A 16,419-nucleotide genomic window follows, 5' to 3' on the forward strand; every position below is an offset into this window, starting at 1 on the left:
TACTCAAGCCGACCCACGATCAAACGAGACCCACTTTTGGAACATGAACAGCTGTTCTTCTCTTTTCTACTCAAACAACTACATCTCTCCTCTCTTCGCGAAGTCACTGCTCCAACTACGCAAAAGGAAACTACCTCCAAGACTAAGAAATAAATCTATCTGTCCTTGACTACAAAAAATAAATAAAAAACTAAGGAACCTCTAAACCCCGGATGATTGGAACCAGTTCTGGACTAGTCGTTACAAACCAATTATATTTTTGATGAATTTATCTTAGTTAGTAATATAAAATATTACCAACTAACCAATCATTTTCCATCTCTATCATTGACACTTATTTGTAAGCGCTGAAACTACTTGTAGTTTCAGCAGCAGAACAATTTGAATAATTCTTAGACTACAATTGTTCTCTTTCTGAATAAACTCGCAGTATACAATAGATCTATTGAGACTAGCAGATGTAAGATTAAAATTGGTGTTGGACTAAGAAGTTGCACAAACCTATCCGGCGCAAAATAAGATAGCGTGACGAACAAACGGTGTACATTATCTGAAATTACTCTATGAGAAAACTACTTCTGGCTTAAACTCAATTGCAATCTGGTTTGTACACTTATGATAGCAAGAGTGCATTGCAACCGTGCACTAGACCTTTTTCCCTAAATAACTTTGTTTACAGGACTCACCTCCTGGTCTCCTCTAATGTAATTAATTCAGACAGTAAATAACGTAGGGTGTGGGATACTGTTCTATTTTTTTTAGTTTCCCCAATCAGTTCTATTTTTTACTTTGAAGTTACAAACCTTAACCTTCTCATTTCAGCTACAGTACTCCGAGAATTGGGTGCCGCCTACTCCTCCCCCGGCGTATATCATTAAATTCTACAAAATCAATTCGAGGCTAAACTGTGTCCTGTATATCCTAACGGTGATTAGTACCGTCGACAAGATACTTCACTAATTATTATCTTTAGTTTTTTAAATCTAAAAAACGAACTCCTAGCTTTTCTAGGATAGCCGTACTATATATTAGAAAGATTGACTATAGTATATGCTTTATTTATTTTTTTTGGATTCGTCTTCTCACCATTGAAACAAATTACAACACATGCGGAATGCATAGGCAAGTAATCAAACCAGCAAGTGTAGCACGCATATTACTTGCAAGATTTTTTGAATAATTTCTACCTAGATAAACAAAATTATCCTCGACACTAAAACTAGCAAAAACAAAAAAATGTCTTCAACATCAAATGCAAATGTTGCTTCACAAAACAATATGAATCCCCCAGCTACAGCACCGCAAAAGTTACACCACCTGCAGAATAATCACCCTTTATCTTCAGTACCACAAAATTATAGTAACACATTAGCATTTACAGAACACACTTCTCAAGGTCGTAGCTAACCACAAAGCCCAGTATCTCATATTGGACTCCACAAGTCAACCCTTGATGACACATATTAGCAGATGTTAGAACAACTACATACAACAATTTTTCAATCTCAAAACAACCATCTTTTTAGCACACGATGAGCCGACATGTTGGATACCTCAACTGTTTTCTTTCCTATTTATCCAACCTTTAATGCCACTCCTTCCGCATTTTGCTTTCAGACCTGACTTTTTCTTCCCTACCCACGTTTTCAACCCACTCACCACGCACAGATTCAGATCATTTGACACAAACTGTTTTAACACTATTTCTAAGTTTTACAGTTCCGATGCAGAAATTCCCGATGAATTCCTAGACTTAGAACCTAACCCATCTTCTTTTTCACAGCCACCTTTTCACTCCAAGAACTAAACGAATGTCAACGGCATCTGCCATAAATATGATCCCATCCGCCAAATGTATTTAATATTTTCCCATCCGCCAAAAGTATATATATCTATACAATATCCTTACTATACAACCAATAACGACAACCATCTGAACTTCGTTGATGAATATAGCCTGTTTCCCACACCTTCTTGGGCCTCATACTATAATTTTACAAACCCATTGACTCTTCCTTTAAACAAAAACTCCGAAGGCCACGAATTATGCCAAACCCGCATCCACAAACTAACAACTGCACTTCACGGAGAACAATTCACAACAATCGCACAAAACCAAACACTTAACAGATTCATAGCACAACGCGCAAATAGATTCTAAACCAGCAACTACAATCACGCGATAAAACATTATATTGAAGATACCCCAAAAGAGGACGATCCTAATATTAACCCATAACTAACAGAAAACTTCTTTATTAAATCCGAATATGTAAATCATATAAATAGTACTAACAGAATATTCGATAAAACCATCGCTAAAGCACTACAAAACATTAAAGCATACGAGTCATTTTTTTTTACATTTACTTACTTTGCACTAATTTTTCACTTCCCTACACCTAAGGAACGTGACATACACTCTTCGAATGAAATCATGTTACGAACAAAATTAACATCGACATATACATATTACAAGTTCATATTTCATACAACATCACTATACATCTATATTACAACACTCAACCCACGATACAGATTTACATTCATTAACTCAAAATACACTGCACCATACTTCCGCCGTTTCTTCTACAATTTTTTCTACACTTTAATTATTGTAGAAAAAAACGAATGTCCACGGCATCTGCCATAAGTATGATCCCATCCGCCAAATGTATATATTCCGCCCACTAACCAAATCCTTTGATGCTGAAAATACAAATGTCCACACGGCATCTTCCATAATTATGATCCCATCCCCCAAATGTATATATTCCGCCCACTAACCAAGAAAAACAATTCACCACAATCGCACAAAACCAAACACTTAACAGATTCATAGCACAATGCGCAAATAGATTCTAAACCAACCACTACAATCACGCGATAAAACGTTACATTGAAGATACCTCAAATAAGGACGATCCTAATATTAAACCATAACTAACAGAAAACTTCTTTATTAAATCCGAAAATGTAATTCATATAGATAGTACTAACAGAATATTCGATAACACCATCGCTAAAACACTATAAAACATTAAAGCATACGAGTCATTTTTTTATACATTTACTTACTTTGCACTAATTTTTCACTTCCCTACACCTAAGGAACGTGACATACACTCTTCGAATGAAATCATGTTACGAAAAAAATTAACATAGACATATACATATTACAAGTTCATATTTCATAAAACATCACTATACATCTATTTTACAACACTGAACCCACGATACAGATTTGCATTCATTAACTCAAAATACACTGCACCATACTTCCGCCGTTTCTTCTACAATTTTTTCTACACTTTAATTATTGTATAAAAAACGAATGTCCACGGCATCTTCCATAATCATGATCGCATCCGCCAAATGTATATATTCCGCCCACTAACCAAATCCTTTGATGCTGATGACTCCCGCCCACTAATTGTCTCCCACGAAAAAATACAGCTCATTGAAGAGACCATACTAGAATATATCCATAAAACTGTATATAATCACAAATTGTAGAATTTAATTCAAAACCCACGTCACAAATTCTCACTTTATAATGAAGAACTGAACATCATTAGAGCGCTGGAGCTTTCTGGTCTCTACTTCAAAGTAAAAAAATTATCCACATGCTTGCGAAACTCTTCACATTATCAGACACAATCCGCACCAACTTTCCCAATGGATTTTTCACTGATGACAAATCTGCGTAAGTATGCATTAATTATTTCAAATAATAAATAACTCAAAACACTCAGCATTTTTTATAAGTTTTTCTTTTTCCTGTTTTAAATTTCATCGATCAGTCACTTCAGAAAATCCAAATAAAAAATAACACACTCTTTTAAGCTTTTCAATTGCTATTTAACAATGACAACGAATTAAGAACGCAGTAAAATCCAGTACAACTCGGCAGTAAAATTCAGATAATTGAAGCAGTAAATTCATAAAATTGCAAATAAAATGAAAGAAAACTAATATCTTTATTGCGACGCTTCATTTGTAAGTTTTTAGTATTTTTTCACTCGCCCACAATTCAAACGCTCTTTTCACCAATTCGCACAAACTTGCCCGCGAAAAATTGTTTAATAAATGAGTTTCAAGTTTCAAATCTAAATGATAACAACTCTAACTTGTTTACATACGTTTCATACTTTCACTTAACCCGGTTGGAAGGAACTATAAGAGTAAGCTTAAACGGACCAACGCAGCTTACTAACGCCACAAAACCACAAAACTAATAGCATGAATAAGAAAGACAGCTCCACGGTACCAAACTGGAATAAACCCAGAATAAAATTGGGTAGGTTTTTCTTTTGAAACTCACTTTCTGCTTCTATTGAAACCAAATAATACACTAAAAGTCAAAACAAAAATCTAAAACACAATAATCAGTTTTGAAAAAAGGACACAACCAAAACAAAAAAGAGAAAAACATCTGAAAAAATTAAACAAAAGCTTAAACACAATAAGAGACTCTGCCCAAAGAGACGGTGAAAATGTAATCCATTCTGTTCTCATCACCCAGAACGAAGTCGCTCAAAGTACTTGCCCCCACCATGTGCTACGACCCCGAAACGCTGTTTTGGATAAGAGTGGTTCCAGGTTGAGCAACTCTTTAAAAAAACCGAACTAAATAAAAACGCTTTTGCGAAAACAACTAATTAAAAATTATAACTTAAAAATGATCTTACTAACAAAACGTAGTCGAGATTTTTAACAAAATGTAATCGGGATATTTAAAGGCAATGTACAAAATTTCTTAGAGCCAGAGAAACGAGCAGCAAAGGAGATGAAAACTTCATTGTTTTCGAACTCTGGAATGGCAAATCTATTGGTTTGTTGCCGTAGTCATTACCCTGAAAGGATTTTAATTATGGACTAGACATTGCAGCAAAGGCAAGCAATGAAACAGACCAATGGTCAACACGATAATGATCTGGCATACTGATTTTAGTCACTTGGCATTTCACACAGAAATGTCAACTTCATCTTGCCCGTAACCTTGCTCTGAGCCTAACGAAAGCTACACATCATTGCATCGATCTTGAATTTTGAAACAATCACTCAAGACAATTCAGATCAAACGAGACCCACTTTTGGAACACAAACAACTGTTCTTCTCTTTTCTACACAAACAACTATATCTCTCATCTCTTCACAAAGTCACTGCTTCAACTACGCAAAAGGAAACTACCTCAAAGACTAAGAAACAAATATATCCGTCCTTCACTACAATAAACAATTTAAAAACTAAGAAACTTCTAAACCCTGGATGGGCGGAACCAGTTCTGGACTATTATTTACAAATCAATTATAATTTTGATAAAACTATCTTAGTTAGTGATATAAAATATTACTAACCAACCAATCATTTTCCATCTCTAACCTTGACACTGATTTGTAAGCGCTGAAATTACTTGTAGTTTCAGCAGTCGAACAATTTGAATAACTCTTAGACTACAAATGTTCTCTTTCTGAATAAACTCCAAGAACTAATTCGCATAAACTTATTGAAAATAGGAGATATAAGATTAAAAATGATGTTCGACTAAAAAGTTGCACAAACCTATCAGGCAGAAAATGAAATAGCGTGACGAACAAACGGTGTACCTTATCTGAAGTTACTCTGTGAGAAAACTACTTCTGGCTTAAACTCAATTTCAATCTGGTTTGTACACTTATGATAGCAAGAGTGCATTGCAACCGTGCACTAGACCTTTTTCCCTAAATAACTTTGTTTACAGGACTCACCTCCTGGTCTCCTCTAATGGAATTATTTCAGACAGTATTTACCATAGGGTGTGGGATACTGTTCTTCTGTTTTTTTTGTTCCCCAAATCAGTTCTACGTTTTACTTTGAAGTTACAAACCTTTCCCTTCTCGTTTCAGGAACAGTACCCCGTGATTTGGGTGCCGCCTCCCCCTCCCCCTGCCCCGCCTCTGCCTCGATCCAAACCCTATCACAGACACATCTCAACACCGCCACCACCACCACCACAAAAACCAGGTCAGACAGAAACCAAAGTGTTGTAAGGTGCTAAACAGATGTAAAAGCAGTTTTTCCTGAACGCAGTTTAGTGAACCATTCTCATGATCTGCCTCGTGGTTTATAAATTGTGTAGACTTTTAAGGAATAAAAGTCCTAACATCGTTTATTGTGTTGTCGACCCATGCATTAAAAAGCCTTCGGCGTATATCATTAAATTCTACAAAATCATTACGAGTCCAAACTGAGTCCTGTATATCCTTACGGTGAATAGTACCGTCGACAAGATGCTTCACTAATTATTATCTTTAGTTTTGTAAATCTAAAAAACGAACTCTTAGCTTTACTAGGATGGCCGTACTATATATTAGAAAGATTGACTATATTATACGCGTTATTTATTTTTTTTTTGGATTCGTCTTCTCACTATTGAAAGGAAATTACTACACATGCGGAATGCATATACAAGTAAACAAACAATCAAGTGTAGCACGCATATTACTTGCAGGATTTTTCGGAATGTTTTCTACCTCGATACACAAAATTATCCTCGCGCTAAAACTAGTAAATACAATAAGAAAATGTCTACAACATCAAATGCAAATGTTGCTTCACAAAACAATATGAATCCCACAGCTACAGCAACACAAAAGTTTCATCACCTGCAGATTAATCACCCTTTATCTTCAGTACCACAAAATTATAGTAACACATTAGCAATTACAGAACACATTTCTCAAGGTCGTAGCTACCCACAAAGCCCAGTATCTCACATTGGACTCCACAAGTCAACTATTGATGACACATGTTAGCAGATTTCAGAACAGCTACATACAATAATTTTTCAATCTCAAAACAACCATCATTTTTGCACACGATGAGTCGACATGTTGAATCCCTTAACTGTTTCCTTTTCTATCCATACAACTTTTAACGCCAAACCTCCCACATTTTGCTTTCAGACCTGACTTCTTCTTCCCTATCCACCTTTTCAACCAACTCACTACTCACAAATTCAGCTCATTCGACACAAACTATTTAAACACTACTTTTAAGTTGAACAATTCCGATGTAGAAATTCCCGATGAATTCCTAGACATAGAACCTAGCCCATCTTTTTTTCCAGAGCCACCTTTCAAACCCCTCACCCCTAACTTCCAAATGAATCCTCTCCAGCCCCCTTTTCCTATACTGACGTCACACTTATTCTTTCCCCGATGTCCAGCGATCAACCTGACCCATCTAGCCCAATGACAGATATCCAGCTAGAGCATTAGTTAGACAATTTAATATCACTACAACAGCACATTCATAACACAGACACACTAACAATTCACCAACTAACACACTCTACCTCAACCTCAGAATCCTCATTTCCACCAGCAAATGCAGAACCTAAACGAGCCCATAAAATTTTTAAATGCAAACGCCACAACGCTCCACCCCAACTCCTGATCAGCCGTCCTTGATCATTCCGACTATTTTGCCTTCACCTATAACAAACTAACACTTAAGAGTTTTTAGTTTATAACTTACTTTTTTTCCCTCAACATACTTACTACACAACCAATAACGACAACCAACACAACTTCGTTGATGAATATAGCCTGTTTCGCACACCTTCTTGGGCCTCATACTATAATTTTACAAACCCATTGACACTTCCCTTATACAAAAACTCCGAAGGTCACGAATTATGCCAATCCCGTATCCACAAACTAACAACTGCACTTCACGAAAAACAATTCACCACAATCGCACAAAATCAAACACTTAGCAGATTCATAGCACAACGCGCAAATAGATTATCAACCAACCACTACGATCACGCAATAACACGTTACATGGAAGATACCCCAAATGAGGACGATCCTAATATTAACCCATAACTAACAGAAAACTTCTTCATTAAATCCGAATATGTAATTCACTTAGATAGTACTAACAGAAATTTCGATAACATCATCGCTACAGCACTAAAAACATTAAAGCATACGAGTCATTTTTTTATACATTTAATTACTTCGCACTAATTTTTCACTTCCCTTACCTAAGGAACGTGACATACACTGTTCGAATGAAATCAAGTTACGAACAAAATTAACATAGACATATACATATTACAAGTTCATATTTCATACAACATCAATATACATCTATAATACAACACTCAACCCACGATACAGATTTACATTCATTAACTCAAATTACACTGCACCATACTTCCGCCGTTTCTTCTATAATTTTTTCTACACTTTAGTTATTGTTTTAAAAAACGAATGTCCACGGCATCTTCCATAATTATGATCCCATCCGCCAAATGTATATATTCCGCCCACTAACCAAATCCTTTGATGTTGATGACTCCCGCCCACTAATTGTCTCCCACGAATATATACAGCTCATTGAAGACACCATACTAGAATATATCCATAAAACTGTATATAATCACAAGTTGTATAATTCAATTCAAAACACACGTCATGAATTCTCACTTTATTATGAAGAATTAAACATCATTAGAGCGCTGGAGGTTTCTGGTCTCTACTTTAATGTAAAAAGTTTATCCACATGCTTGCAAAACTCTTCACATCATCAGACACAATCCGCACTAACTTTCCCAATGGATTTTTCACTGATGACACATCTGCGTAAGTATGCATTGAACATTTCAAATAATAAATAACTCAAAACACTCAGCATTTTTTATAAGTCTTTCTTTTTCCTGTTTTAGATTTCATCGATCAGTCACCTCAAAAAATCCAAATAAAAAATAACCCACTCTTTTTAAGCTTTTCAATTGCTATTTAACAATGACAACGAATTAAGAACGCAGTAAAATCCAGTACAACTCGGCAGTAAAATTCAGATAATTGAAGCAGTATATTCATAAAATTGCAAATAAAATGAATGAAAACTAACCTCTTTATGCGACGCTTCTTTTGTAAGTTTTTAGTATTTTTTCACTCGCCCACAATTCAAACGCTCTTTTCACCAATTCGCACAAACTTGCCCGCGAAGAATTGTTTAATAAATGAGTTTCAAGTTTCAAATCTAAATGATAACAACTCTAACTTGTTTACATACGTTTCAAACTTTCACTTAACCCGGTTGGAAGGAAGTATAAGAGTAAGCTTAAACTGACCAACGCAGCTTACTAACGCCACAAAACCACAAAACTAATAGCATGAATAATAAAGACAGCTCCACGGTACCAAACTGGAATAAACCCAGAATAAAATTGGATAGGTTATTCTTTTGAAACTCACTTTCAGCTTCTATTGAAACCAAATAATACACTAAAAAGTCAAAACAAAAATCTAAAACACAATAATCAGTTTTGAAAAAAGGACACAAGCGAAACAAAAAAGAGAAAAACATCTGAAAAAATTAAACAAAAATTTAAACACAATAAAAAACTCTGCCCAAAGAGGCAGTGAAAATGTAATCCATTCTGGTCTCATCACCAAGAGCGAAGTCGCTCAAAGTACTTGCCCCCACCATGTGCTACGACCCCGATACGCTAATTTTGATAAGAGTGGTTCCAGGTTAAGCAACTCTTTCAAAAAAACCGAACTAAATAAAATCGCTTTTGCGAAAACAACTAATTAAAAGTTATAACTTAAAACTGATCTTACTAACAAAACGTAGTCGAGATTTTTAACAAGATGTAATCGAGATAGTTAAAAGCAATGTACAACATTTTTTAGAGCCAGAGAAACGAGCAGCAAAGGAGATGAAAACTCGATTGTTTTCGAAGTCTGGAATGGCAAATCTATTGGTTTGTTGCCGTAGTCATTACCTTGAAAGGATTCAAATTATGGACTAGACATTGCAGCAAAGGCAACCATTGAAACAAACCAATGGTCAACACGATAATGATCTGGCATACTGATTTTAGTCACTTGGCATTTCGCACGGAAACGTCAACTTCATCTTGCCCGTAACCTTGCTCTGAGTTTAAAGAAATCTACACATCATTGCATCGATCTTGAATTTTGAAACAATCACTCAAGACGATTCACGATCAAACGAGACCCACTTTTGGAACACGAACAACTGTTCTTTTCTTTTCTACACAAACAACTATATCTCTCATCTCTTCACGAAGTCACTGCTTCAACTACGCAAAAGGAAACTACCTCAAAGACTAAACCCCGGATGGGCGGAACCAGTTCTGGACTATTATTTACAAATCAATTATAATTTTGATAAAACTATCTTAGTTAGTGATATAAAATATTACTAACCAACCAATAATTTTCCATCTCTAAGCTTGACACTTATTTGTAAGCGCTGAAATTACTTGTAGTTTCAGCAGTAGAACAATTTGAATAATTGTTAGACTACAATTGTTCTCTTTCTGAATAAACTCCAAGAACTAACTCGCATAAACTTATTGAGAATAGGAGATATAAGATTAAAAATGATGTTCGACTAAAAATTTGCACAAACCTATCAGGCAGAAAATGAAATAGCGTGACGAACAAACGGTGTACTTTATCTGAAATTACTCTATGAGAAAACTACCTCTGGCTTAAACTCAATTTCAATCTGGTTTGTACACTTATGATAGCAAGAGTGCATTGCAACCGTGCACTAGACCTTTTTTCCTAAATAACTTTGTTTACAGGACTCACCTCCTGGCATCCTCTAATAGAATTATTTCAGACAGTATTTACCATAGGGTGTGGGATACTGTTCTTCTATTCTTTTTTTTGTTCTCCCAAACAGTTCTACTTTTTACTTTGAAGTTACAAACCTTTCCCTTCTCGTTTCAGCTATTATACCCCAAGAATCGGGTGCCGCCTCCTTCTCCCCCTCCCCCGCCTCTGCCTCGATCCAACCCCTATCACAGACACATCCCGCCACCGCCACCACCACCACAACAAAATCAGGTCAGATAGAAACCAAGTTGTTGTAGTTGTTGTAAGGTAATAAACAAATGTAAAAGCGGTTTTTCCTGAACGAAGTTTACTGAAGCATTCTCATGATCTGGCTCGTTGTTTATAAGTTGTGTAGACTTTTAAAGTATAAAATTCCTAACATCGTTTATTGTGTTGTCGACTCATGCATTAAAAAGTTTTAGGCGTATATCATTAAACTCTACAAAAACCTTACGAGGCCAAACTGTGGCCTGTATATCCTAACGGTGAATAGTACCGTCGACAAGATACTTCACTAATTATTATCTTTAGTTCTGTAAATCCAAAAAACGAACTCATAGTTTTAATAGGATGGCCTTACTGTATATTAGAAAGATTGACTATTTTATACGCGTTATTTATTTTTTTGGATTCGTCTTCTCACTATTGAAAGGAAATTACAGCACATGCGGAATGCATACACAAGTAAACAATCAAGCGAGTGTAGCACGCATATTACTTGCAGGTTTTTTTGGAATGTTTTTTTAACCTCGATAAATAAAATTATCCTCGACGCTAAAACCAGCAAATACAATAAGAAAATGTCTACAACATCAGATGCAAATGTTACTTCACAAAACAAAATGAATCCCACAGCTACAGCACCACAAAAATTACATCACCTGTAGAAAAATCACCCTTTATCTTCAGTACCACAAAATTATAGTAACACATTAGCAATTACAGAACACACTTCTCAAGGTCTTAGCTATCCACAAAGCCCGGTATCTCATGTTGGACTCCACAAGTCAACTATTGATGACACATATTAGCAGATTTTAGAAAAACTACATACAACAATTTTTCAATCTCAAAACAACCATCATTTTAGCACACGGTGAGCTGACATGTTGCATACCTTAACTGTTTCCTTTCCTAACCATCCAACCTTCAACGCCACTCCTCCCGCATTTTGCTTTCAGACCTGACTTTTTCTTCCCTATCCACCTTTTCAACCCACTCACCACGCACAGATTCAGATCATTCGAGACAAACTATTTTAACACTAGTTCTAAGTTGAACAATTCCGTTGTTGAATTTCCCGATGAATTCCTAGACTTAGAACCTAGCCCATCTTCTTTTCCAGAGCCACCTTTCAAACCCCTCACCCCTTAACTTCCAAATGAAACCTCTCCAGCCTCTCTTTCCTATTCTGACGTCACACTTATTCTTTCCCCGATGACCAGCGATCAACCTGACCCATCTAGCCCAATGACAGATATCCAGCTAGAGCATGAGTTAGACAATTTTATAACACTACAACAGCACATTCATAAGACAGACACCCTAACAATTCACCAAATAAAACACTCTACATCAACCTCAGAATCCTCATTTCCACCAGCAAATGCAGAACCTACACGAGCCCATAAAAATTTTAAATGCAAACGCCACAACGCCCCACCCCAACACCTGATCAGCCGTCCTTGATCATTCCGACTATTTTGCCTGCACCCATAACATACTAACACTAAAGAATTTTTAGTTTATAACGTGCCATTTTTCCCACAATATACTTAAATCACAACCAATAACGACAACCAACTCAATTTCGTTGATGAATATAGCCTGTTTCCCACACCTTCTTGGGCCCCATACTATAATTTTACAAACCCATTGACACTTCCCTTATACAAAAACCCCGAAGGCCACGAATTATGCCAATCACGCATCCACAAACTAACAACTGCACTTCACCAGACTCGCACAAAACCAAACACTTAACAGATTCATAGCACAACGCACAAATAGATTCTAAACCAACCACTACAATCACGCGATGAAACGTTACATTGAAGATACCCCAAATGAGGACGATCCTAATATTAACCCACATCTAACAGAAAACTTCTTTAATAAATCCGAATATGTAATTCGCATAGATAGTACTAAGAGATTATTCGATAACACCATCGCTAAAGCACTACAAAACATTAAAGCATACGAGTCAATTTTTATACATTTACTTACTTTGCACTAAATTTTCACTTCCCTACACCTAAGGAACGTGACATACACTCTTCGAATGAAATCATGTTACGAAAAAAATTAACATAGACATATACATATTACAAGTTCATATTTCATACAACATCACTATACATCTATATTACAACACTCAACCCACGATACAGATTTACATTCATTAACTCAAAATACACTGCACCATACTTCCGCCGTTTCTTCTACAGTTTTTTCTACACTTTAATTATTGTATAAAAAAACGAATGTCCACGGCATCTTCCATAATCATGATCCCATCCGCCAAATGTATATATTCCGCCCACTAACCAAATCCTTTGATGCTGGTGACTCCCGCCCACTAATTGTCTCCCACGAAAATATACAGCTCATTGAAGAGACCATACTAGAATATATCCATAAAACTGTATATAATCACAAATTGTAGAATTTAATTCGAAACCCACGTCACGAATTCTCACGTTATATTGATGAAATAAACACTATTAGAGCTTCAAAGTAAAAAGTTCATCCACATGCTTGCGAAACTCTTCACATCATCAGACACAATCCGCACTTTTTTCCCAATGAATTTTTCACTGATGACAACCCTCCGTAAGCATGCACTAAATAATTCAACTAATAAATGACTCAAAACACTCATCATTCTTTATAAATTTTTCTTTTTCCTGTTTTAGATTTCACCGATCAGTCACCTCAAAAATTCCAAAAAAAACTCACTCTTTTAAAGCTTTTCAATTGCTATTTAACAATGACATTGAATTAATAACGCAGTAAAATCCAGTACGACAGCAGTATAATAATAACTCAGCAGTAACATTCAGATAATTAAAGCAGTATATTCATAAAATTGCAAATAAATTGAATGAAAACTAACCTCTTTATGCGACGCTTTTTTGTAAATTTTTAGTGATTTTTCACTCGCCTACATTTCACACACTCTTTTCACCAATTCGCACAAACTTGCCCACGAAGAATTGTTTAATAAATGAACTTCAAGTTTCGAATCTAAATGATAACAACTCTAACTTCTTTACACACGTTTCAAACTTTAATTTAACCCGGTTGGAAGGAATTATAAGAGTAAGCTTAAACTGACGAACGCGGCTTAATAACGCCACAAAACCATAAAACTTATAGCTTGAATAAGAAAGAAAGCCACACGGTACCAAACCGCAATAATCCTGAGATAAAAACTGGACATATTATTCTTTTGAAACTCACTTTCAGCTTCTATTGAAACCAAATAAAAACACTAAAAGTCAAAACGAAAATCTAAAACACAATAATCAGCTTTGAGAAAAGAATACAACCAAAACAAAAAAAAAACAAAAAAGAGAAAAACACCTGAAAAATTAAACAAAAGGTTAAACACAATAAGAGACTCTGCCCAAAAAGACGGTGAAAATGTAATCCATTCTGGTCTCATCACCCAGAACGATGTCGCTCAAAGTTCTTGCCCCCACCATGTGCTACGACCCCGATATGTTTTTTTTTGATAAGAGTGGTTCCAGGTTGAGCAACTCTTTAAAAAACCGAACTAAATAAAAAACTTTGCGAAAACAACTAATTAAAAATTATAACTTAAAACTGACCTTACTAACAAGATGTAGTCGAAATTTTTAACAAGATGTAATCGAGACATTTAAATGCAATGTACAAAATTTTTTAGAGCCAGAGAAACGAGCAGCGAAGGAGATAAAAACTCGATTGTTTTCCAACTCTGGAATGGCAAATCTATTGGTTTGTTGCCGTAGTCATTACCCTGAAAGGATTTAAATTATGGACTAGACATTGCAGCAAAGGCAACCATTGAAATAGACCAATGGTCAACAGGATGTTGATCTCGCATACTGATTCTAGTCACTTGGCATTTCACACGGAAAAGTTAACTTCATCTTGCACGTAGTCTTGCTCTAAGCTTAACGAAATCGACACATCATTGCGTCGATCTTGATTTTTGAAACAATCACTCAAGACGACCCACGATCAAACGAGACCCAATTTTGGAACACGAACAGCTGTTCGTCTCTTTTCAACACAAACAACTACATCTCTCCTCTCTTGACGAAGTCACTGCTCCAACTACGCAAAAGAAAACTACCTCAAAGACTAAGAAACAAATCTATCCGTCCTTCGCTACAATAAACAACTTAAAAACTAAGAAATTCTAAACCCCGGATGGGCGGAACCAGTTCTGGACTAGTATTTACAAATCAATTATAATTTTGATAAAACTATCTTAGTTAGTAATATAAAATATTACTAACCAACCAATCATCTCTAACCTTGACACTTATTTGTAAGCGCTGAAACTACTTGTAGTTTCAGCAGCAGAACAATTTGAATAATTCTTAGACTACAATTGTTCTCTTTCTGAATAAACTCCAAGAACTAACTCGCAAAAACCAGTATACACTAGATCTATTGAGACTAGCAGATATAAGATTAAAATTGATGTTGGACTAAGAAGTTGCACAAACCTATCCGGCGCAAAATAAGATAGCGTGACGAACAAACGGTGTGCCTTATCTGAAATTACTCTATGAGAAAACTACTTCTGGCTTAAACTCAATTTAAATCTGGTTTGTACACTTATGATAGCAAGAGGGCATTGCAACCGTGCACTAGACCTTTTTCCCTAAATAACTTTGCTTACAGGACTCAACTCCTGGTCTCCTCTAATAGAATTATTTCAGACAGTAAATACCATAGGGTGTGGGATACTGTTCTGTTTTTTTTTTTTAATTCCCCAACCAGTTCTATTTTTTACTTTGAAGTTACAAACCTTTCCCTTCCCGTTCCAGCTACAATACCCCGAGAATCGGGTGCCACCCCCGAGTCTGCCTCGATCCAACCACTATCACAGACGTATCCCGCCACCGCCACCACCACCACAAGAACCAGGTCAGATAGAAACCAAGTTGTTGTAAGGTGCTAAACAGATGTAAAAGCGGTTTTTCCTGAAGGAATTTTACTGAAGCAAAACCCGGAAACGGACATCCGGAACCGTATTGGTAGAGTTAGTTGGTAGGGTTAAAGACTCCGGTGCCGACTCCATCTTCATTAATAACAGTGGAGAACAAACTGCTTAATTAATCGTTAATTCCGCTATCTAAGCGTCATTTGAATTATTATCAGTAATACAATGAAGAAAATCAGAGCTTTTGCTCTATTTCTGCATTCTCTTTTGGCAAACTATGCACTTGCGGGGTCGAGGTGCTGGACTTATGGAACATACCCGATTTAAGTCGAGAAAGTCAAAACATAGGTTGAGAATTTCAAAACATGCCAATTTTTGGTCGTGAAATTCGAAACATAGGTCGTACACAGACAAAACATAGGTCGAACACGGTCGAAACGTAAATCAGGCATAGTCGAAACATGCATGTATTTGCCATTTATGTAGGTTCTAACTTTTTTCCTTTTTATAAAAGTTTCCATCGGCTTGACACATCTTTTCTTCGAGTAGTAAAAAAACTACCCCGATCTGTGACCAGCATTCTCATGATCTGCCTCGTTGTT

At 36.0% G+C, this 16,419-nt stretch overlaps 2 protein-coding genes across 2 annotated transcripts in view; both read left to right on the forward strand.

Annotated features, from left to right (window-relative positions):
• Positions 1-16,419, forward strand: part of LOC134843901 (uncharacterized) — a 681,357-nt gene that overhangs the window by 467,934 nt on the left and 197,004 nt on the right. The gene's annotated exons all lie outside the window — the stretch shown is intronic.
• LOC134843828 (E3 ubiquitin-protein ligase TRIM21-like) overlaps positions 1-16,419 on the forward strand; it is a 32,312-nt gene that overhangs the window by 13,773 nt on the left and 2,120 nt on the right. Inside the window, exon 2 of the mRNA XM_063860160.1 lies at positions 15,702-15,801. Coding sequence (XP_063716230.1) covers positions 15,702-15,801 — 100 coding nt within the window. The remainder of the gene's footprint in view (positions 1-15,701; positions 15,802-16,419) is intronic.

Source organism: Symsagittifera roscoffensis, chromosome 1, assembly GCF_963678635.1.
Source record: "Symsagittifera roscoffensis chromosome 1, txSymRosc1.1, whole genome shotgun sequence".
Lineage (NCBI taxonomy): Eukaryota > Metazoa > Xenacoelomorpha > Acoela > Convolutidae > Symsagittifera > Symsagittifera roscoffensis.